General features: G+C 38.8%; 1 protein-coding gene across 2 annotated transcripts; it reads right to left on the bottom strand.

Moving 5' to 3' along the window:
* Positions 1-5,757: 5,757 nt before the first annotated feature.
* hsdl1 (hydroxysteroid dehydrogenase like 1) lies at positions 5,758-22,666 on the bottom strand. Of its 2 annotated transcripts, none has more exons than XM_043684330.2 (5): positions 22,520-22,666; positions 21,240-21,698; positions 11,153-11,598; positions 9,939-10,166; positions 5,758-7,100 (listed from the first exon to the last, which is right to left on the bottom strand). In XM_043684330.2, the coding sequence occupies exons 2-5, from the start codon at positions 21,457-21,459 to the stop codon at positions 7,005-7,007; spliced, it is 990 nt and encodes a 329-aa protein (XP_043540265.1). In that variant the 5' UTR covers positions 21,460-21,698; positions 22,520-22,666; the 3' UTR covers positions 5,758-7,004. The 2 variants fall into 2 exon arrangements, with proteins under 2 accessions (XP_043540265.1, XP_043540261.1); XM_043684326.2 differs by lacking the exon at positions 22,520-22,666 and adding an exon at positions 21,869-22,359.
* Between the last annotated feature and the right edge of the window lie 381 nt (positions 22,667-23,047).

The following is a 23,047-nucleotide window of genomic DNA, read 5'->3' as shown; positions in this document are numbered from 1 at the left end:
TATCAGGTTTTGCTTTCAAGATCTACATAAATCTTTTTTGGATGTTTTCACCAGGTTGGTATCACACAAATAAACTTAACCTCTTTTGAAAAACTCAAAACCTATCTGGCTATCTTTTTAAAACCATTGCACAAATTAGTTAAAAAACAGAATTAAGTTCATCTTTTCAAATTGTAAACAAATATCAACAGGCACACCATTACCTCCAAGTTTTTCTCTAAATCACTCACTATGCCAATTCGGAAATATTACCCTTCCTTCAGTGTCTGTGTGTCAAAATCCTCAAACTCCCTCCCCAACAGCATTTTGGAGATACCTACACAAAGGGGACTGCAGAGGGTAAAGATGGAGGATCACCACCACAATCTCAACGGTACAATGGCAGTAGAGTAGGGCTTCTGAGCCCAGGGTTCAGCTGCTCTGTCTGCCTTTTGTTTCTTTTCTTTTTTTTTTCTCTTTTAGTGTACTGCTTGTGGAAGACCCCAGTGCAGACTCGCATCAGAGGCAAGTTTGGGGTCCCAGTGGCTTCTACATTGAGGTCTTCCTAGCGTTGACTCATGCCTGCTATGGCTGAGGCAAATTTAGATTTCTGGCAACATCTATGTCCAGCGCAAATTCATGGAGGCAGCTGCGGAGGCAAGTTTAGGCCAGCACGAGACCTGGCAGCAGTGGCAAGGTGGGCTCAAAGCAGACTCAAGGCGACAGCGGAGTAGAGTTTGGGCTGGTGACATTGGTGAGATCCAGTAAGGATTCATGATGGGAAGGGCATTGGTGGAGGTCAGGTGGCACCAAAATGTGATGACTGTCATTCCTGTGCCAGTGGTGAAGGGAAGGGGACTCCTGCCTGGACACCATGCCCAAGGCAGAGCACTTAACAAGAAGGTCTGTAAAGTTGAACACTTTTTATTTTTCTGTCTTTTATATTCTATGTTTTGGTTTATTTTTCTGTGTTTTAAGATGCTACTGGAGAGTAGTGACAATACACAACATTTTTCACTGTATTTTTTATCAAAAACATATTTTTAAAAATAAATAGCAAGTGCCAAATGAGAAAGGAAATACAGGGAAGCCATTTCCTGTTTCCTTTCAATTTAGCTAAGTTTGGTCCAATAAGGGTAGGCCTTATACGATTAATGGTGGAGCCTTGGGAAGTGCTGTAGAACAGAGGGACCTAGGGTGCAGGAATATGATTCTTCAAAGTTTGCATCACATGCAGACAAAGTGATTAAAAAGGGAAGCCATTTGGCACGCTTGCCTTTATTGCTCTGTCTTTTGAATATAGGAGTTAGAAAGTCATGTTGAGGTTGTACTGGACAATGGTGAGGCCTCTAATGGAATACTGTGTACAGTTCTGGTTTTCCAGTTATAGAAATGATATTATCAAGCTGGAGAGGGTTCAGAAGAATATTATTGGGTATTGAAGGTTTGAGTTATAAAGAAAGGCTGGATAGACTGGGACTTCTTTCACTGGAGCGTGGGAAGTTGAGCGGCAACCTGATAGAAGTTTATAAAATAATGAGAGGTATAGAGAGAGTTAATGGTAGTTGCCTTTTCCCTAGATGGAGGCTTTCAAGATTGGGGACACATTTTAAATCTCTCTCCTCTCACCTTAAAAAAGACATGGGAAGCATTTTGTTTTTACAGAGGGTGGTTTGCATGTGGAATGAACATCCTGAGGAAGTGATAGATGCAGGGACAATTACAATGTTTAAAAGACCATCTGGATAGATACTTGAACAGGAAAGGTTTGGAGGGATATGGGCCAGGAGCAGGTAGGTGGGACTAGTTTGGTTTGGGATTATGTTCAGCATGGACTGGTTGAACCATACTGTATGATTCAATAGTGCACCAGTAAATAGGAGAGGCAAAAGTGGAATTTTTTAGGACCAATTTGCATTTATGCCCGATCCCATACAATCATAGTTTTAGGCCTCTGTTTGCAACCATTGGAAATAATATTACAAATCAAATGAAATGTCTTCTTCTTAACAATTAGTCCAACAGAGGAACAAAATGGCAACTTGTTCTAAGTGTCACATCCATGTCTAAATTCAGAATTCTAATTACCTAATGTGAGATAATTGCCAATCAGGTCTTGTCAGAAGATAAAGTGTGTCTATTCAAAAGTGTCTTATCATCTTCCCCTTTGGTCCATGTCTTATGGAGTAACCACATTACATTGAAGATTTAATAGCAGAGTACACAAAACTCCAGGGGAAAACTGTAAACTTAATGCTATAGTCTACACTTCATTAAACCATTGACCACACCAACCAGATTTTTTTAATTCATTTATTAAGTGTGAATATTAGCTGAACCAATATTAGTTTCCATTGAGAATGTGGTAGTGAGCTGCCTTCTTGAATTCTTGCAGTCCACTTGTTGTAGGTATCCCCACATGCTGTTAGGGAGTTTAAGGATTTTGACACAATGACACTGAAGGAATGGTAATATATTTCCAAGTCAGGATAGTGAATGCATTGGAGGAAAACTTGGAAGTAATGATATGCCCATTTGATATGTAAGTTTGAATTACATTTGGTGGTATGTTTTTTGTTCACATCTTCAATCACATCCTTCCTACCAGTTTGCATATGCCATTACTTATCAGTGTATCTCGCTAATGAGCCCACAAAAAACTTTATTGACCAATACTTGTAAAGCTACCCCAAGTCCTAAGTGGGGTTGATTATGAACTACACCAACCCTCATTTTAGCTTAATTTATCATAATCTCTCCCTCTCCTATCTTTCTGCTCTGAACTTCCCTCTCTTTCCCCCATTTTTCTCATTCCCCATCCCTTTTCCAATGTCACAATAAAAGGTGCTTCATATTTTGATTTTATATTTAAATTCAAACATATTCTTGTTTGACCAACTGGCTTTGCTCATTCAAAAGACGAAAGCTAATTATAATGTGATGACAAATGGTATAACTAGGGTAAAATGGAACTAGAGACAAAAGGAAAATCTGTAATGCAACAAATGAACCTGTTGAACTATCCTGGTGTCCTGTGATTTTTGACCTTGTCCAACCCAGTCCAACACTGGCACTTCCACATCTTATCTAAGGAATGTTATACTGGCTTTGGCTATTGTTCAGAGAAAGTCCACTAGGTTGATCCCAGGTATAGAATGATTATCTTGAGATGTTAGTCATGTCCTCATTAGAGTTGACAAAAATAGGAGGCAATCTGATTGAAATACAAACAAGTCTATGGGGACTTTACAAGTTAACCACAGAGAGGCTTTTTCCTCTCCTTGGCAGAGTCTGGTACCAAAGCACACAATCTCAGAATATGGGCGCAACCAATAAAAGAGAGATGGGAAGGAATTTCCTTTTTCAGAGGCTAGTGAATCTAAGGAATTCTTTACCAGAGGCCTGTTAAGCCAAGGTCGGTAAGTATTTTCAAAACTGAAATGAAGTTGAAGATAATTGGATCAGCCATGATCTCATGGAATGATACTCAAAAGACTACCCTTGTTTCTATGTCTTATATCTTATTGATAGCAAAGGTTGTGGAACTCTTCAGAAAATTACATTCTCTTTCATCTGTCCTTAACACGCATAAACCAAATTCACAGATAGTGTGGGGGCGTGGCTAGATCTTTGAAGCTGGAAATTTACAAAGCATCCAGAACTTTAATACTGCCACAGATTATACATACCAATCCTCATTTGTAATTTTGAACAACCACACTTTGTGTCTGAGATAACTTTCATGGCTTACTGAAGTTGGGGAATTGTGTCTTAATTTGTTAATTTCATTGAGATACCGATGCACAGGTTTCCATATCACATCTTTAAGTAACTTCATATCGTGTGTTGGTAAACTCCCTCTGATACTTGTATCTTTAAGTTTTCTAAATGCAGATAGTTTCAGGCCAAATATGATCAAGGCTCATAATCCTCCCTCTAATGTTGATTAACTTTTAACATCAATACCCTGCTTTCACCCTTTCAGTCACTCTTCAAATCAGTACCTATGTTAATTTAATGGAAAAAGCAGAATTTAAGTCAATATTGAATACACATGCCCAACAGCTATATGCTGTGCAGTGCTTTGACTGCTGTCAGCTGCTAGAAGGCATTACAAACAGCATTTTTGTCAAAGGACAACTTGCATGCTGTTCTGCATCAAACTCTTGTGAAATAACCTTCAAATGTGTGTGCTAATTGCCTGGTGAATACAAACTCACGATATGTAACATCCTTTCCCCGGTAGCCCTGTACAAAGGTATCTATGGCTGATCTCATCCCAGCCAGTCATGCAGTACTCCCATCTTATTGCACATGGATACTTATGCCTGTATACTTGAAGTAAGAAATCAGGGCATGTATAATGATGAACAGTGGAGTTAACCCACAACCTCACTTACCACCTGCTCACCATTCCCTGTACCCCTACAGTCAGTTTCTTGGGCAATTAGGGATAAGCAATAAATGTTGACCTTCCCACAAATTCTCACATCCCATGAAAGGATAAAATATTAAACATGATGAGAAGAATATTCTTTAAATTGTTTTAAAAGCTATGACTAAATTTAGAAGTGGCATTGACAATAAACGTTTAATATCTTTCCATGAGGCACAGAAAATTATAGGAACTATTTGCAGGTAATATTTTAGCCAAAAGATGTCATACATGGTTAATGTCTGTAATGAGAAATGAAATTATAGGTCCACTTTATTGTCGAATGTCAAATAGATAATGATTATTTCTCTTCAGTTGTTTTCAGGCTGTACCGAAGAATATTCATATGGTGCAACAACTGGAGAGAAGTTACTACATGATCTTGAAGCTTCCAAGTCATACAATGACAATCAAGAATTAAGAATGCTGTAGAAGTGGTCAGATGACTGCTTTTGTAACCACCCTCCACCTCTGCCCCAACAAACGTTGCATTGTCATTTACTGTCAAATATGAATGTAACAGCAAACCTGTGTTTGTTGGTGTCTCAGGACAGATATGACTAGAAACTATTCACAATTCTCACCCGTATCTCAGGATGGGAGCAGGGGGTAATTCAGGAAATATGGCAGAGTAGATGGGGCAGAGTAAGTGAGGGGAGAAGAGGCACATTGATAGGTAGAGAAAGGGGCCTGGCTATGAAAGAGGCCTGGGTGACTTTTGAGGGGAGAGGATAGAGGTTGAATTGATGGGGCTGGATGAGGAGGCAGGGTAAAAAGGGAGCAATAAAAGTTCACAGGATCTTAAAAGATTTTACCTCCAGGTTGAAACAATTGCACTAAAAATGCTCATACTGTTATCAAAAGTAGTATGGAATATAAAGGTTATTGGTACAAGTATATTTCCACAAGACCTTCATTACATATTAATTAAGATATTTTGTGCTGTATTGGGTACCAGAATGCAGGAAGTATGTTTAAACATTAAAATATACTGCAGATACATTAAAACTCTAAAGCTAAATACATGGATGCCAGACGTCTATCAACAGGTTGAATACTATTGACATGAAACACTAATTTGGTTTCTCTCCACAAATGCTCCCTGACCTGTTGAGTACTTTCATACATTTTTGGTTCTCATGACTGCTGTTTCTTAATAAAAAGTGTTGAAATGAAAGACAAATTTCAGTTACACTCTGCCTAACTTGAACCCTTGTGTTTACTACTTTATGGCTTTCTTCATTATCCTTTCAATACATCTTTTACCAAGTAATTTGTAATGCCTTTTCAATTAATCTTATACCAGATTTTAGTGACCAGTAACTGAAACAGTGAAATGTGCACATGTTTTGACTCAATGTACATTTTAATATATTCTAGTTATTTGCTATAAAGGCCACATCGGACATTCTTCAACACCAATAATAGTTACAGATCATATGAAAAAAAAGGACCATAAAACCTTACACCATAATTAGAGCATCTTACCTCACACTACTTTTAAGCAACACTCAAATTCTACTTGGTAAAACTTAAATTAGCACAAACAAATATTTACCTACAACAATGCTATAAGTAGTATGAGAAGCCTGGTATTCCAGCTGGATGTGATCAAATGGGCGTTGAAGGACATAGCTCACTCAATAGGTTACAATAATGTAACAAACCAAATATTTTTTTAATAAAAGTGACCCACAGAGCATTAAATGCTTATATTCAATATTTACTATACTACAGAAGTCATGTAATACCTATGAATACTGTCTAGCTGTACTTCAATATTGAAACTTGCTCAATTAATGAACAAAATTAGTAAATATTTTGGACTAAATCTGAATTTTATATGCATATTAATGACCAGAAAAACAGCAAACTGTAGGCAAACATTGTAAGTCAATAAATGAAATCAGCAAATAAGCCATGTGTAGCTAACACATTCTAACCTAATAACTAATTTGTATGTAAATACATAAGGTTTAATAAATATGGCACTTATTTAAACATCCAGTAGAGATGTACAATATATAATTAGAAAATTCATATTTTTTTCAGAAGCAGAATGTATACCTGATTCTGTAAATCCTTCAGACTTTCAAACAAATGTAAAATATAGATTTTGAATTGGATAACCAGGTGAAGACAAGAAGTACAATGAGTCCTCCAATCTTTTTAATAGTTAACTGTGGCTTAAACTCTCTTTGGGGTATTTAATTACTGATGTTCAATGAAAAAATTATGGTGAGGTATTCACATTCTGGGAACTCAGACAACTGAATTAATGTTTGTTTAGGAATACTCCTTGGAATATTTCCTCATAGGGTATGGATAAACTACTTGTGTGGACAGGTTAATTATGAGTGGCAACAAAAATACCATGAGGTTACTGGTATAAGTAGTATTTCCATTTTGGGAGTTTTATAGATATGAGGATATCACGTCATCCATGTTTCTTCCAGTTAACCAAGTTTTTTGCAAAATAAATATTTTTATAGTCACAAACAACATTGTATATTATGTAATCCTGCTGACACAGGGTGGTGATAGCTCTGCACACACTTATGGTTTGCTGTCCTGCCAGCATGTCTTTGGGTTATGATTCATGTGCTGCCTTTCTGCACAAACTGGTGTTCATCAGAGTAACTCCCCATACCCATAGCCATTCAGGCATGTACTGGGCAAATAAAAACTGCAAAGGAAAACAAATAGAAAATCACAAAGATAATTTCATACAGCCAATAAATTATTTTAAATATATTAAAAAAGATTTTCCACAAAGATTATCTGAACGTCTATTAAAATGTTCAATGGCCTAAAAAAGCTTCTTTATCCATAAATTGGCTCCAAAAGGAAAATAATTTCATATCTTTGAAAGAAAATGTAGCACATTGAATATGACAATGAATAATCATGTTCAGAAGTGAATTTGGCTTAATTCTGTTTTTTTAATATCTTTCTACCATGATTCCCTCTTCAATTCTGTATATCATTGTCCACTTGTCAAATGGTTCATGAGCAGCCTCCTCTTCCTTTCTTTTGGCCTTCCTCTATCAATTCTTCATCACATCTGCACATGCCTAATACAATTGATTTGTTATTTTGTCCACAACATCAATCAAAAATGTTCTTGTATCATTGCTAATGTTTCATTGTTTGTTTTCTGAACTTAACTGCTTTGAAGAGTGACCTTTGTTTCAAACTCAGACTCTAAACAAAACCCTTTGCAATTCTTTTTTGCAGTTCCCTGTTCAAACTGACTCATTGATATTCCCTTCCTTCTGTTAAATGCATTTTTTTTCTAGAATTCCTAGCCATCTCTTTCTTAGCATATTCTGCTGTTTCAGTTATATTTCCCAGGCATTGTCTGACCTGATGCAAATGCTTGTTTATTGGAATGCTAACGGTTGTTTCTAGAATAGAAATACATTCACAGTTCGGGTTTTACCCACATTGATCTTTAATAGGGTGGCATGGTGGCTCAGTGGTTAGCACTGTTGCCTCACAGCACCAGGGTCCCGGGTTCGATTCCAACCTCGGGTGACTGTTTGTGTGGAGTTTGCGTGGCTTTCCTCCGGGTGCTCCGGTTTCCTCCCACAGTCACAAAGATGTGCAGATCAGGTGAATTGGCCATGCTAAATTGCCCATAGTGTTAGGTGCATTAGTCAGAGGGAAATGGGTCTGGGTGGGTTATTCCTTGGTGTGGACTTGTTGGGCCAAAGGGCCTGTTTCCACACTGTCTAATCTAATCTAATCTAATCTAATCTAATCTAAATGTATAATCCATTGCTACATCATGCACGCTAACAGCTGTGTTTTTCACTTTTGACACTTGACATCCTTCATTAGTTGACTACTTATATTTAGGGAGATAAATACCTTATTTGTATTTGATGTTAATGGTTGAGGGGATGATATGAAGAGAGCTTTAAAAAGAACTCCTTTTCTATCTACCCAAGTTATCGACCCAATCTAGGCTATAATTCATATTTTGGTTTAACTCAGATCAACAATCTTCTGGCCTAATGACAATATCGTCAATTTTTAGAAAGGATGGCTGCTTCGGCCTGTTTAGTTCCAATGAACATTTCATTAATTCATTCAATGTCTTCAGAAAAGAGACGACTAGTACATTTCAGACTAAACATTTTTTAGTGATGCGACAAGCAAGAGTGATACTACTAAACTAAGCTCTCATCTTCATCACAGTGGCTTGAGCACATGATGTACACTGATGCTGCAATAAAATAGTGAAGAAACAGAACAAAGTATAATAACCAGAGGTGCCATCTACTAGATGAATTTAAAAGAGCATCAGAGTTCAACATCCTAATCAATTTTTATCCAACTAACTTGAAAATAGAGTATCTGTTCTTTAAACATATTTTTCTTTGTGACACCTTGTATATAAATTGGTCAAAATACTTTATACATTATGTTAGTTCTGGATGTAGGTTTGCTCGCTGAGCTGGAAGGTTCGTTTTCAGACATTTCATCACCATACTAAGTAACATCTTCAGTGAGTTTTCGAATGAAGCATTGGTGGTGTAGCCCGCTTTCTATTTATATGTTTGAGTTTCCTAGAGTTGGTGATGTCATTTCATGCAGTTACATCATTTCCTGTGGTGATGTCATTTCCTGTGGTTTTTCTCAGGGGTGGTAAATGGGATCCAAGTCAATGTGTTTGTTGATAGAGTTCCGGTTGGAATGCCATTCTTCTAGAAATTCTCGTGCATGTCTCTGGATTGTCATAGGATGGATATGTTGCCCCATCAAAGTGGTGCCCGTCCTCATCTGTATGTAAGGATACTTGTGAGAGTGGGTCATGTCGTTTTCTGGCTCGTTGATGTTCATGTATCCTGGTGGCTAGTTTTCTGGATGTTTGTCCAATGTCAACACTACATTGGACAAACAAGTAGAAAACTAGCCATCAGGATACATGAACATCAACTAGCCACAAAACGACATGACCCACTCTCACTAGTATCCTTACATACAGATGAGGACAGGCACCACTTTGACTGGGACAACATATCCATCCTATGACAAGCCAGAGACATGCACGAGAATTTCTAGAAGAATGGCATTCCAACCGGAACTCTATGAACAAACACATTGACTTGGATCCCATTTACCACCCCCTGAGAAAAACCACAGGAAATGACATCACCACAGGAAATGATGTCACTGCATGAAATGACATTACCAACTCTAGGAAACTCAAACATATAAATAGAAAGTGGGCTACACCACCAGTGCTTCATTCGAAGGCTCACTGAAGATGTTACTTAGTATGGTGACGAAATATCTGAAAACGAACCTTCCAGCTCAGCGAGCAAACCTACATTCAGAACCTCAACCTGAGCTCAAAATCTTCTCAAAACTCACTAACATTATATTAGTGATTGACTATACTTCAACAGTGTTGGATGTAAAAAGCTTTAGAATGTAAGAGATTGTAAAAGATTCTATATAAATTCAAGTCCTTTGATGTAAATTTTGGACGTCAACAATACTGAACTATAATCACCTGTATAGAATGCATCCAGTAACCAGATGTCCTGTGTGATACTCCAAGGGTTGAAATTGCATGATGTGCGTAAACATTTGCTGATGGTGCTAGCCATGTGTTGATGCAGAATCCATCAGTGCGTGTGGCTGTGTTGGTTTTTACATGAAATGGCAACAAGCTTTGAACAAAAATTCCTTTAGATGCACATTCAAAGTGCAAAGCTCTACTAAAATGATCCAAATACATCTGAAAAAAACAACAAAGTACATTTGAAAATGTAGAATTCCTAAGTATAGGGTTTAGGCCAATTCTAAATTAACAAATACATAAAATTTACCATTTTCTTTAAAGGTCAAGATGACAGCCTATAATTAGAAGACACAATGATTTCCAGAAGTTGATAGTTCTAATTTTCCAAATGCAAAACACTGGCAGTGAATCAAGGTAGCTAATACACTTACAAATGCTGTTAACAGGCAAGCTTTCCCCCACCCATCTCAGCTGTAAAGTTGCTGTGATGCTTTGTCATATATTTCCATCAGGTTACCTGCCTAAACATTAATTAGGATAATCACAAAAGGAACATTTTTTTCAAATAGGAAAGAATTGTAATTTAAATCTTATATTTTTAATGGGCAAGAATTTGAGTGGGTGATGCAAACACAACAGCCTAGCTATCTTATCAATGATTACTTAAAGCATTTGTTATGAAAAATCACAATATAATTGAACAACTATGACTCATGAGTCAATTAATTTGCATGGAGAGTGCACTTATAATTTTAGATATAACATTCAGATTTAAAACTTCAAAAAGGCTATGAATGTGGTATTGTTAATACAAATTAATTCTGGAGCTTCTCGCAAGTAGTCAGTCTTGCAGCACAGAAACAAATCCTTTGGTCCAACCCGTCCATGCTGACAGGTTTCCTGAAGTGAACTAGTCCCATTTGCCTGCGTTTGGCTCATATCCCTCTAAACCCTTTCTATTTGTTTACCTGTCCAAATGTCTTTTAAATGTTGTAATTGTACTCGCCTCCACCACTTCCTCTGGTAGTTCATTCCACATACACATCATCCTCTGTGTGAAAAAGTTGCCCTTCAGGTCCCTTTTAAATCTTTCCACTCTTGCCTTAAACCCATGCCCTCTAGCTTTAGAATTCCCTGCCCTAGGGAAAATGTGGGCATACAGTTAAATGGCATATTATATTTGCAGAAGTCATTAGAGATACCTTAGTGCTTGAATACATAGCCATCTGTGGTGTGGGCTTACAGCAAGACCCTGATGAAATGTTAACAATAGCTCCTTTTTTTCTCTGTATCATTCCGGGTAACAAAATATGGATCATCATGTTGGTTGCAGCAATGTTTACATTTATGAGATCCCAGAGTTTGTCCTCAGATATATTTAAGAAAGATCGTGGATGCTCATAAGGCACATCAACACTATTCACCAGGATGCCTATTTCTTTATCTTTTAGAGCTTCTCGGATTGGCTGGTATATTTCTCGTCCTCTGGTAAAATCAGCTTCTATTACAATGGTTTCAACATTAAACGTGTCTGAAATGGCAGTGGCTGTAGATTCCAGCTTGCTTCGGTTATGGCTAATGAGAATCAAATTAATGCCTTGGCGAGCCAACTCCTCAGCATAAGCCTTGCCAATCCCATCTGCTCCACCTAAGGAAACAATGGTAAATCTATTACTATCAAAATGAAATTATATATCATTATAATAGAAACTGACAAAGATGTACCTCAGCCCTATCCATTAACACAAATACAGTTGTAGAGTCATAGAGATGTACAGCATGGAAACAGACCCTTCGGTCCAACCCGTCCATGCCGACCAGATATCCCAACCCAATCTAGTACCACCTGCCAGCACCTGGCCAATATCCCTCCAAACCCTTCCTATTCATATACCCAGCCAAATTCCTTTTAAATGTTGCAATTGTACCAGCCTCCACCACATCCTCCGCAGCTCATTCCATACACATACCAATCACTGCGTGAAAAAGTTGCCCCTTAGGTCTCTTTTATATCTTTCCCTCCCTCACCCTAAACCTATACTCTCTAGTTCTGGACTCCCCGACCCCAGGGAAAAGACTTTGTCTATTTATCCTATCCATGTCCCTCATAATTTTGTAAACCTCTATAAGGTCACCCCTCAGACTCCGACGCTCCAGGAAAAACAGCCTCAGCCTGTTCAGCCTCTTCCAATAGCTCAGATCCTTCAACCCTGGCAACATCCTTCTAAATCTTTTCAGAACCCTTTCAAGTTTCACAACATCTTTCCAATAGGAAAGAGACCAGAATTGCATGCAATATTCCAACAGTGGCCTAACCAATGTCCTGTACAGCCGCAACATGACCTCCCAACTCCTGTACTCCATACTCTGACCAAAAAAGGAAAGCATGCCAAACGCCTTCTTCACTATCCTACCTACCTGCAACTCTACTTTCAAGGAGCTATGAACCTGCATTCCAAGGTCTCTTTGCTCAGCAACATTTCCTAGGACCTTACCATTAAGTGTATAAGTCCTGCTAAGATTTGCTTTCCCAAAATGCAGCACCTCGCATTTATCTGAATTAAACTCCATCTGCCACTTCTCAGCCCATTGGCCCATCTGGTCCAGATCCTGTTGTAATCTGAGGTAACCCCCTTTGCTGTCCACTACACCTCCAGTTTTGGTGTCATCTGCAAACTTACTAACTGTACCTCTTATGCTCGCATCCAAATCATTTATGTAAATGACAAAAAGTAGAGGGCCCAGCACTGATCCTTGTAGCACTCCACTGGTCACAAGCCTCCAGTCTGAAAAACAACCCTCCACCACCATTCTCTGTCTTCTACCTTTGAGCCAGTTCTGTATCCAAATAGAAACATACGAATGCTTCTAAAGCCTCTTCAGAAAATGCTGGGTGACTATCCCAGCTAAAGATGGAATTGAGGCTTCGCTTGACTCAAGGAATGTCGGCATTTTTGCTGCACTGTGACTATTATAAAGATTGGCAAAGGTGTTATGTTTCACAAAAACAAAGTAGAAATTAGAAGATTTGAGAAGTGCGCCCAAAATCCCCTGTTTCTGTGGTAGGCATCTCCAACTGCCACCTCGAAAATGTGGAATTACTCTTGTAGAAGTTTAAATTGTTCAAAACATTGTTGGTATAAAATTTGTCCACAATTAAATAAAATAAAGCAAACTCAATTTGTAATTTTTGGCAAATATAATTGGACAATATACTCTTAAATCAAGTTAGATATAATCAGATGTTTGCAAATGGCAAACTTAGCAGCATATACAATATCAAGAGTAATGTGCAGTGTGATTGTTAACGAAGGATCAAATGATAAACCTCTAAAATCTTGATAATTTTCTGTATGGTAATAGTTGCCAACATGCCTTTCAACTTAAGTTCTTCACTTCCACTACTCAAATGTATGTCTTTGAGGCTAGTGCATTTTTTGTGCTTTAGCGGTTATGGGGAAGAGGAAAACACCATTTCCTATCGTAGCAAATATTTAGGAGAACACAACCAGCATAATGGGGTATATGACCAAAAGAAAGCCAATGCTTATCTGGAAGCTAGACCACAGCTTAAAAAAAATGTGGGATTGAGCCAGTATTTTCAACAGAGTGAAAAGCAGCAAGGAATAGGATTGGGAAGCAGCACTACAATAAATATGGGTGAATGAAACAATGAATTCACTTAGTTAAGATTATTTTAAATTAAGATTATTTCACCTTCAAAACTATGACTACTTGTTTTAATGATTTCTAAAGTTTAATATTGCTGAATATGTAAACTACTTTAGGTGTGAATTTTAATTGGATGTTTTAAGAAATCAAATGAGTAAAATCAATTTACAGGGAGATAAATCTTTTCCAAGGTTTGAACTGCCATCTTTAGGGTAACTTATCATTTGGACATATAACTTCACAGGCTGGAAGCACAGATCAGGAATGTTTTCTCTGTCCGCGTTAATGATGAAAATTTGCCATTTTCTTTCCCAGTATTATTTCTTGTAAAAACTGAAAGAACTGTGGATGCTGTAAATCAGAAACAAAAACAGAAATTAATGGAAAAGTTCAGCAGGTCTAGCTGCATCTGTGGGGAAGGGCCACTTGACCTGAAATGCTATCTCTGATTTCTCTCCAGACACTGCCAGACCTGCTGAGCTTTTCTAGCAATTTCTGTTTCTGTTATTTCTCCTTGTAATGGAAGTGATAAAAGAAATGGCATAAGTAGAAAAATACATATAGTGGTACAGTTGGTTCTGCTATATCACGTTTCTTCAACGTGAATTGGCTTTAATGCAATTGAAGAATTTAGACCAATATTTGTAGAAGGCAAACTTTCCTTACATGTATGAGCTATAATGTGATTCAGAACCCATTCGTTTAAATGGCGTTGCTCTTGCACAATTTTCTCATAAAGCAAGATCGCACAAAGCAGAATTAACATGTCATATCAAAACTGATATATGTACCAATACATAAACCAAAATATGCATTGGTGCAGAGCCATATACTCTGACTTCTGGAATCTGATGCTTAGTGTATCAGTGTCATAAAAATGTTGGTCCAGCGTTGGATTTTGAGAGTTATGCATATAGGATTAGAATATTTTGTTTTATTCTAATATCTGGTGTCAATGCTACATATATTTCATAGAATCCCTACAATGCAGATAGAGGCCATTCAGCCGAACGAGTCTGCATTGACTCTCCGAACAGTGTCCCACCCAGACCTACCCTAAACATGTAACTCTGATTGACTGTGTCTAATCCACCAAGGCTGCATATCCCTGGACACTACAAACAATTTAGCACAGCCAATCCACCTAATCTACATATCTTTAGATTGTGGGAGGAAATCTCATCATCCAGCAAACACCAATGCAGATACAGAGAGAACGTGCAAACTTCAGATAGTCCATAAGACCACAAAACATAGAGACAGAAATTAGGCCATTCAGCCCATCAAATCTGGTCTGTTTTAAGATAAGTTTTTTGGCCCCATTTTCGCATTTTCCCAACAACCTTTGGTCCCCCGGCAATGAAGAACCCATCTATCTCTGTTTTAAATATATTCAATGACCCACACCAATCTCAAGCTGAAGAGTTTCTTCTCATCTTCGTTCTAAAGGGTCTTCCCTTTACTCTAAGGTTGTCCTCGGATCCTCATCTCTCCTGCCATTGGAAATATCTTCCCAACTTCCACTCTGTCCAAGCCACTCAGTATTCTGTAAGTTTCATTCAGGTCCCTGCTCATCCTTCTAAATAGTCGCCCAAGTCTGGAACTGAACCCAGGTCCCTGGTGCTGTGAGGCAACAGTGCTAACTGCTGCCCAAACTGGGTACTGGAGATCCTGATCAGAGTGCCAAATCAAAATGGATTACAAGTCTTCAAGGTGGAAAACATTGGCATTATCTGAAAGAGTGTATGGTTAGAATACAACAACACCTTTCTGTTCACTGTTTAAAAAAAGAGAGGGAAGACTCGCAGATACCATTGTTGATAAATGACACAGGCAAATAAAGTGATTCGTGCCATTACCCTATATGTTCAAATAAACATGCCTTATATAGTTTTCAGACAAACAACATTCTAAGCTATACTGTAGAGATCTGGAGCCTGAACACGTCACTGGGGAAGGGATAACACTGCATCACAACTTCTCTAAAACACTACCAAACCAAGATGCAACATCCTCATGTAACAGCCAAAACACTACCTTTTGTATTAGGCCACACATGCCAGCCAGGTTAGGTTTAATCAAGCTCACAAACATCCAGGAAGGAATGAGATCTTTGTTAATATCAGTGATGAACTCAGACAAATTTACGGGGATTATTTGGGGAAGTACAATATTGGATTCCTACCAGAGAACAATTACAGCAGGTCTGGCAAAAGCACATAAAGTAAGGCACATACTGCTATTCAGCAGACAGAGCAAATTCAAGTATATCAGGGAAAACAAAGTGACTAATCAGTGAGGTGACTTCTGGGACTGAGGCTCAAATGTGCAGATACATCAGTGGGTATGTCTCCTCTCCACCTGGCTGTGTTGTTCATCCTGTTTACTCTGATTTACTTCACAGCCCTCCCCCCAGTTAAATTCATTCTCTCGAAGAAGGAATTCATCAAGAAAATAACTATGGATCTACACTCCTACAGTGGTAGCCAAGAAATTGGTGAACCTGACTGCATCGCGAAAGTCCTATATAAATCGTTACATGGCATGAATTTTACTCTATCGAGTACTGCTAATGCCAGAGAGGCTTCAGGGCCGGCCAATGTACGTAAACCGTGGCAAATTAAATCATAAATTGAGAATTAATGTATAATAGTGAACCCAAATACTTAGGGAGTTAGGCTATCTTGCTGAGACTTGTTATGTGCCTTCACAAGAGCATGGTCTGAGCCTGTGATCCCATTTACGCTTCAAGGGATCAATAGGAGGGACTGTAGTCAAGTGACAATGGGCCCAAAATTGGACATTCTAAATTACTTATTTCTATTTCAGCAATTAAAAGAGAATAGATGTCATTCAATAGAATAGACTTAATTATATATAGACGACAGGTGCATAATTGTGGGATTTGTCTCACAGTTACCAGGACAGGCTAAAAGTAATTGGGGTAACATTGCTGACTAAAATGGAAACTGAAATAATTGTGAGGAAATATATTAGCTGAGTGGTGGAATCTGTAAAAGGTGGAGTTTAGAAATACCAAGAGACAGAAAACAATAGTAGTAGGGGAAGGTGTTACAAAAGAAAATGCAACTAATAAAGGTATAGCTGTATTTATGAGCGACCTCAAACTGCATACAGATTGGATAGATCAAGTCAGTGCCAATACTATAGAGGAGGAAATCTTGAAGAACATATGGGATAGTTTTACAACTGAACATCTTGAGGAACCAACTAGAGGAAAGGCATCCTTGACTGGGTGTTGATTAAAAAAGGAATAATTGACAATCTAGCTGTGCATGGGCCCTTAGGGAAGAGTGACCACAATAGGATCGAACTCTTCATTAAATGGAGAGTGAAGTAATTGTTTTTGAGGTCCTGAATTTAAATAATTGAAATTACAGAGGTGTGAAGCACATGTTAGCTATACTAAGTTAAGGATCATTATTTAAAAGGGACAATGGTCAATAGGCAATGGCAAACATTTAAAAAGAGTGCATGAAAGCACTGCAAATGTTATTATTTTAGTCTTGCACAAGGATAAAATGGCAAATATGGTCCGACTATTGCTAACAAGGGAATGCAGGAATAGTATTAAATCCAAGGAAGAGGCATAAAAGTTGGCCAATAAAAGCAAACAGATTTAAGGCTTGAGAACAGTTTAGGATTCCAGCAAAGGGAGAAAACAAGGCTGATCAAAAAGGAGAAAGTAGAGTATAAGAATAAGCCTGCAAGGAATATACAAACTGATAGCAAAAGCTTCAATAGATATGTGAGGAGAAAATGATTAATTAAAACACAGATCACTATTGTCAGAAACAGGGATTTTATAATAGGAAACAACAACAGCAGACCAATTAAGTGCATATTTTAGTCCTGTCTTCACAACACAAGACTTAAACAACATCCCAAAAATATGAGACAAAATACAGGGCCTAATAGAAGAGAGGAATTGAAGCGAATCTGAGTGTTCCCCAGACAGAAACCATGCATAAGACAGAAGATGCAGTCCCTACTGAAGTCCAGGTCTGAGGCATCCAAGTCAGGTGACCCTGACCTATACATGAAATCTAGGTACAATCTTCACAAAACCATCAGAGATGCCAAGAAACAATACCAACTAAGCTAGAGTCCCATGGAAAGTGACTGGCCCAGATAAAGTAACCAGGCATACACTCAGGTCCTGCATGGAGCAGCCAGCAGGAGTATTTGCAGACATCCTCACGAAGTGAGGTTCCCACCTTCTTCAAGGACTACATCCCAGTGCCAAAGAAAAATCGGGGAACGTGCCTTAACGACTACTGCCCAATGGCAATAACATCTATCACTATTAAGTACTTTGAGAGGTTAATAACGACACATTTTGACTCCACACTGCCAGATTGCCTTAATCCACTATAATTTTCCTACTGTCACAAAGGTCCACAGCAGACACCTCCTCCCTGGCTCTACCTCATCCCTGTAACATCTGGATAACAAAGACTCCTACATCAAACTCCTATTTATTGACTTTAGCTCCTCCTTCAACACCATCATTTTAACAAAACTCATCTCCAAACTCCGAGACCTAGGAATCTGCTCTCTCCTCCTGCAATTGGATTCTCAACTTCCTGACCCGTGGACTGCAATTAGTAAGCATAGGCAACAACAGCTCCTCCACAATAATCCTCTACACCAGTGCCCTGCAAGGCTGAGTATTCAGCTGCATACGATACTCCTTCATGATTGTGTGGCCAAATCCAGCTCTAACTCAATCTACAAATTTGCTGATAACACCACTGTAATGGGTCAGATCTCAAACAATGTCGAGACAGAGTACAGGAAGGAGACATACAGCTTAATGTCATGGTGCAAAGACAATAATCTCTCCCCCAATGTTAGCAAAATGAAGGAGCTGGTCATCGAATTCAGGAAGTGAAGTGGGTGACATGGTCCTGTCTGTATCAGTGGTGCTGAAGAGGAGGTGATCGAGAGCTTCAAACTCTTTGGAGTAAATATCACCAACGATCTATCTTGGTCCATCCACGTTGACGTTACAGGCAAGAAAGCACACCAACACCTCTCCATCCTCAGAAGGCTAAGGAAGTTCGGCATGTCCACATACTCTTACCCATTTTTATAGATACACTATGGGAAGTATCTTATTTGGATGCATCACAGCTTGGTATGGCAACTGCTTTGCTTAAGATCGCAAGAAATTATGGAGTTGTGAACGCAGCTTAGTCCATCACAAAAACCAGCCTTCCTCTCATTGACTCATCTACACTTCCCGCTGCCTCGGGAAAGCAGCCAACACAATCAAGGATCCCTCCCACCCCAGTTATACTCTTTTCCACTCTCTTCCATCAGGCAGAAGATACACAAGCTTGAAAACACCAACAGATTTAAGAACAGCTTCTTCCCAGCTGTTATCAGACTTATGTTAATGTAGATTTGATCTTTCTCTGCACCTTCTCTATGGCCGTAACACTATATTCTACATTCTGTTCCATTACGGTCATGTACTTACAGAGGTCATGTACTGAAATGGACTGAGAACTCGTTGGCAGACAGGAAACAAAGAGTAAGACTAAATGTATCTTTCTTCCCCTCCCCCCCCCCCCCCCCCCCATCCCCCCAGTGGCTGGCAGGGACTAGTAAGGTACCTTGGGAATTAGTATTTGGAATCCTGCTATACACAATATATATTAATGCGGGAACTAAAAGTAACATCTCCAAGTTTGCAGATGACACAAAGCTAGATGGAAGACAATGCTGTGAAGAGGATGCAGAGAGGTTTCAGTGTAATTTGGACAAGTTACATTTTCAACTTCATGGCAGCTGAAATATAATGTGAATGTGTGAGGTTATTCACTTTGCTAGCACAAGCCAGCAAGCAGATTGTTATCTGAATGGTGGCAGACTAGGAAAGAGGTGGAGAGATCAACAAAATCTGGCATCCTCATATACCAGTTACTCTAAGTAAAGAGGAAGATACACAGGCAGTGAAAAAGACAATGATATGTTGATCTTCATCGTGTATGGATTCGAGTATAACAGCAGGGGATTGATGTACAGGGACAGACTGGTTTGGTTACAACTACATTCACTAAAGTTCAGAGGAATGTTTAGGGTGGAGAGGGGGTGTTGAGTTTCATAGAAACTGTTAAAATTTGAACAGAAATAGACAGTGCAAATGCAGGAAGGATAATCACAATGACCAAGGAGTCCCGAACCAGGGATCACAGCCTAAAGGTAAGGATTGAGCCTTTAAGGACAGAGACAAGGAGGAATTTCTTTATCCAGAGATTGGTGAGCGTGTGGAATTCTCTCCCATTAGAAACTGTTGAGGCCAAAACATTGAAGACTTTCAAGAATGATGTACACATAGTTCTTAGGACTAAAGGAATCAAAGGATATGGGGAGAAAGCGAGAACAGAATACTGAGTTGGATGGTCAGCCATGATCATATTGAATAGCAGAACAGGCTTGAAAGGCATATTCCTGCTCCTACGTTCAATGATTCTATTCCAAATGGTGTCTTTCCATAGTTGGTTGTGTATGCAAAAGCATTTTAGGCAGTATACCACAAAGGCAAAAGCTTCTCTTTATATTTAATACAACACATTAAACATACAAAGATTAATATTGCTTAAAGACTAGTAAAATTAATGATGCAATCAGCTCTTTTTTGGTGCATTCATAGAAGTGTAAATATATTTTGGCTTTGCACCAGCATTACAATTCAGAGAGTAATTCACTTGCCAAGACTTACATGAGAGCAAAACGGGGTGAGACCAGCATCTTCATCACGGAATTTCAGTCTTCTGCATTATGACGTCAATTCGTGCCCAAATTCTGGCTTTTAAAAAAATTAGGGAGTCTAGAAATATGGATGACACTGATTGTCCATTCCTTTTTGGAGGTGTTTCCTCAATATTATTGGGTGCAATGTTCAGAACTTTATGCCAGTGCGAATGAAGGGTAAAATATTGACACAACCATAGAATCCCTTCAGTGTGGAAATAGGCCATTCAGACCAACAGGTTCACACCGACCCTCCGAAGAACATCCCACCCAGACCTATTCCCACTTCCTATCCCTGTAACCCATACAATCCCCATGGTTAACGTACATAACCTACACATCCTTGAACACTATGGCAATTTTTAGTGTGACCAAACCATCTTTGGACTGTGAGAGGAAACCAGTGCACCAAGCAGAAACACATGCAGACAGGGGGAGAATGTGCAAGTGCCATACAGGCAGTTGCCCAAGGTGGAATAAATGGTCCTTGACACTCTGAAATAGCAGCGCTAACCACTGAGCCAACATTTCAAGATGACTTGACAGTTATAGCGTTTCTATAAATTTGCTCTTTCTTGGTTGTCAAGGAAGCAGGTTTCACAGTTCCTGCCAAAGAAGTCTTAGCTACTTGTTGCCATGTTACGCAAATGATGGATAGATGGTAGATGGGATGTTAACCAATCAGGCTTTTCCCAAATCCTTTTTAAAGTTTGTTCAGTGTTGTTACATCTATGCTTACAGTACAACTGCAGCACTTGATGAAAGTGTACCAAGTCTAGAGTTTAATTTGTCTCATCAGTGCCATTCACACAAAGATTGAGGAAAAGAACATACCAGTCACCAAGGCCCATTTGCCGAAGTGTTTCATCAGGTCTCTTCTGCTTACCAGTCTTGGGATGAAATGAAGTCGGACTATGTTGTAGAAATCACAGATGAGGCAGATGGTCTTCCTTGTCACGTACCATGCTCCCACAATAGCTAGTGCTTCTATGTAGGTGTTACATGTCCTGGCAATCTGTCTGTACAGTAATTGGAAACTATCCACTGCTGCCATGATTTACTGTAGGGACGACCTCTATCTTAGAGAAAGGGCATTATAGTAACCTGTCACAGTATAAAATTGTGCTTTCAGTGTAACTACAGAAAGCATTCTTAGGTCAACTGTCTGACTTTCAGAATGGGCTGCCAAATAATTTGTTGGAAAATCACTCAATGCAAAATAAGCAGTTACTTATGGAATTATTTTGCAGCATTTGATAGTCTGTCTTGGTCCTCTTTTGTCTTTTTTACCTGCTGTAAGTAAGTAAACAAATCGAATTATTACAACATAGAGAAATTGCTTGCAGAAATTTATTTTCACATGGAGCTGGAATTTGGCATAAATTGTTTATATAGATGTGCACTTTTCATTCTAACAATCATCTCCTACACCACGCTATTATAGCACAACTGAAATACCTTACCTTAATTCAGCTCACAGACCTAATAAACTGAACAAATAATATTTGCTGCTAAGAAATTACACACAGTGACCTCTAAGGGACCCCTTTTCGAGTACAGAGGAGGAGCTTAAAGAGTTTAGCTGTTCAATGCTATGCCTTACAAAAATGTTCTTCCATCTAACGATATAATAACTAATAGATAATTTGAAGTAACTAATATTTTGATTAATTTGACTTAATTCCATTGAAATACTGACACTTCTAGGTTTATTTTGTTCCTTTCTGAAGGAATTTGATTAAAACTAAAATCTGTGCTGCAACTATTCAGAGACATATTTATCTTGCTTTAATAATTTAACTAAGTATCGTTTTTTTAAAAAAATTAAGCACCAATCAGAACTCATATGATTATATTTAACTATATAAAAATGGTCATAGATGGCAAAATGGAGATCGGCAGGTTACTATAAGTTACACTTGGGGCTGATATTCTTCCCACCCGCCATTTTTGAGCTGAAATGCTTTTCGGTGTGTGATTCATGGCACTCAATCCATAGCTCACAGCAACTTTTCTCTCATAAACTACCACTTTCACCTAATTAATTATGCACCCTTACACTCTACAATGCCCTTTGCATGTGATCCTGAGGTAGCAGAGGTGGTAGTGCTTACAAAACTTTCCATCGTTGCATCATTGGTGTCACATTTAATGTCCCGCTACACACCACTGCAGACACTGCCCTTCGCACCATGGTGCTGTGTTGTTATCATTGAGGACGTAGCTTAGAAAGGCAAGATGTCTCCCCACTTTACTCACAGGCATCGGAAGGTGCTGATGGCAGTGGTTTATCCTATAGATAGGCAAAGGAGGTCAGTCTGGATTGAAATATCAGGCGAGACTAAGTGCTATATCTGGAGTAAAACAGATTGCACAGTAGTGCGGAAAGAAAATTAGTGATCTTCTGCACTCCGTGGGGGTAAGTGTATTTTCTTTGTGCTCCCTTCTATGCACAGGGCCACATCTTACTCGTACTCTGCCCCTGTCTCTCATCAAGGTTCATGGACAACGCTGATTTCATGCAAAATGTCCATTCAAGGGTACTCACTCACCCCATCCTCTGAAATGATTTTCCCTTACTGCCCTCTGTGCTTCTGACTCACTGGGGACACCTCACCATTTCCCTAGTAACTGCATCAACA

Source organism: Chiloscyllium plagiosum, unplaced genomic scaffold, assembly GCF_037043375.1.
Source record: "Chiloscyllium plagiosum isolate Xiang-an unplaced genomic scaffold, Cpla_swu_hap1 HiC_scaffold_3, whole genome shotgun sequence".
NCBI lineage: Eukaryota > Metazoa > Chordata > Chondrichthyes > Orectolobiformes > Hemiscylliidae > Chiloscyllium > Chiloscyllium plagiosum.
Note: the sequence above shows the minus strand (reverse complement) of the source record. Positions and strands in the feature narration are given on the sequence as shown.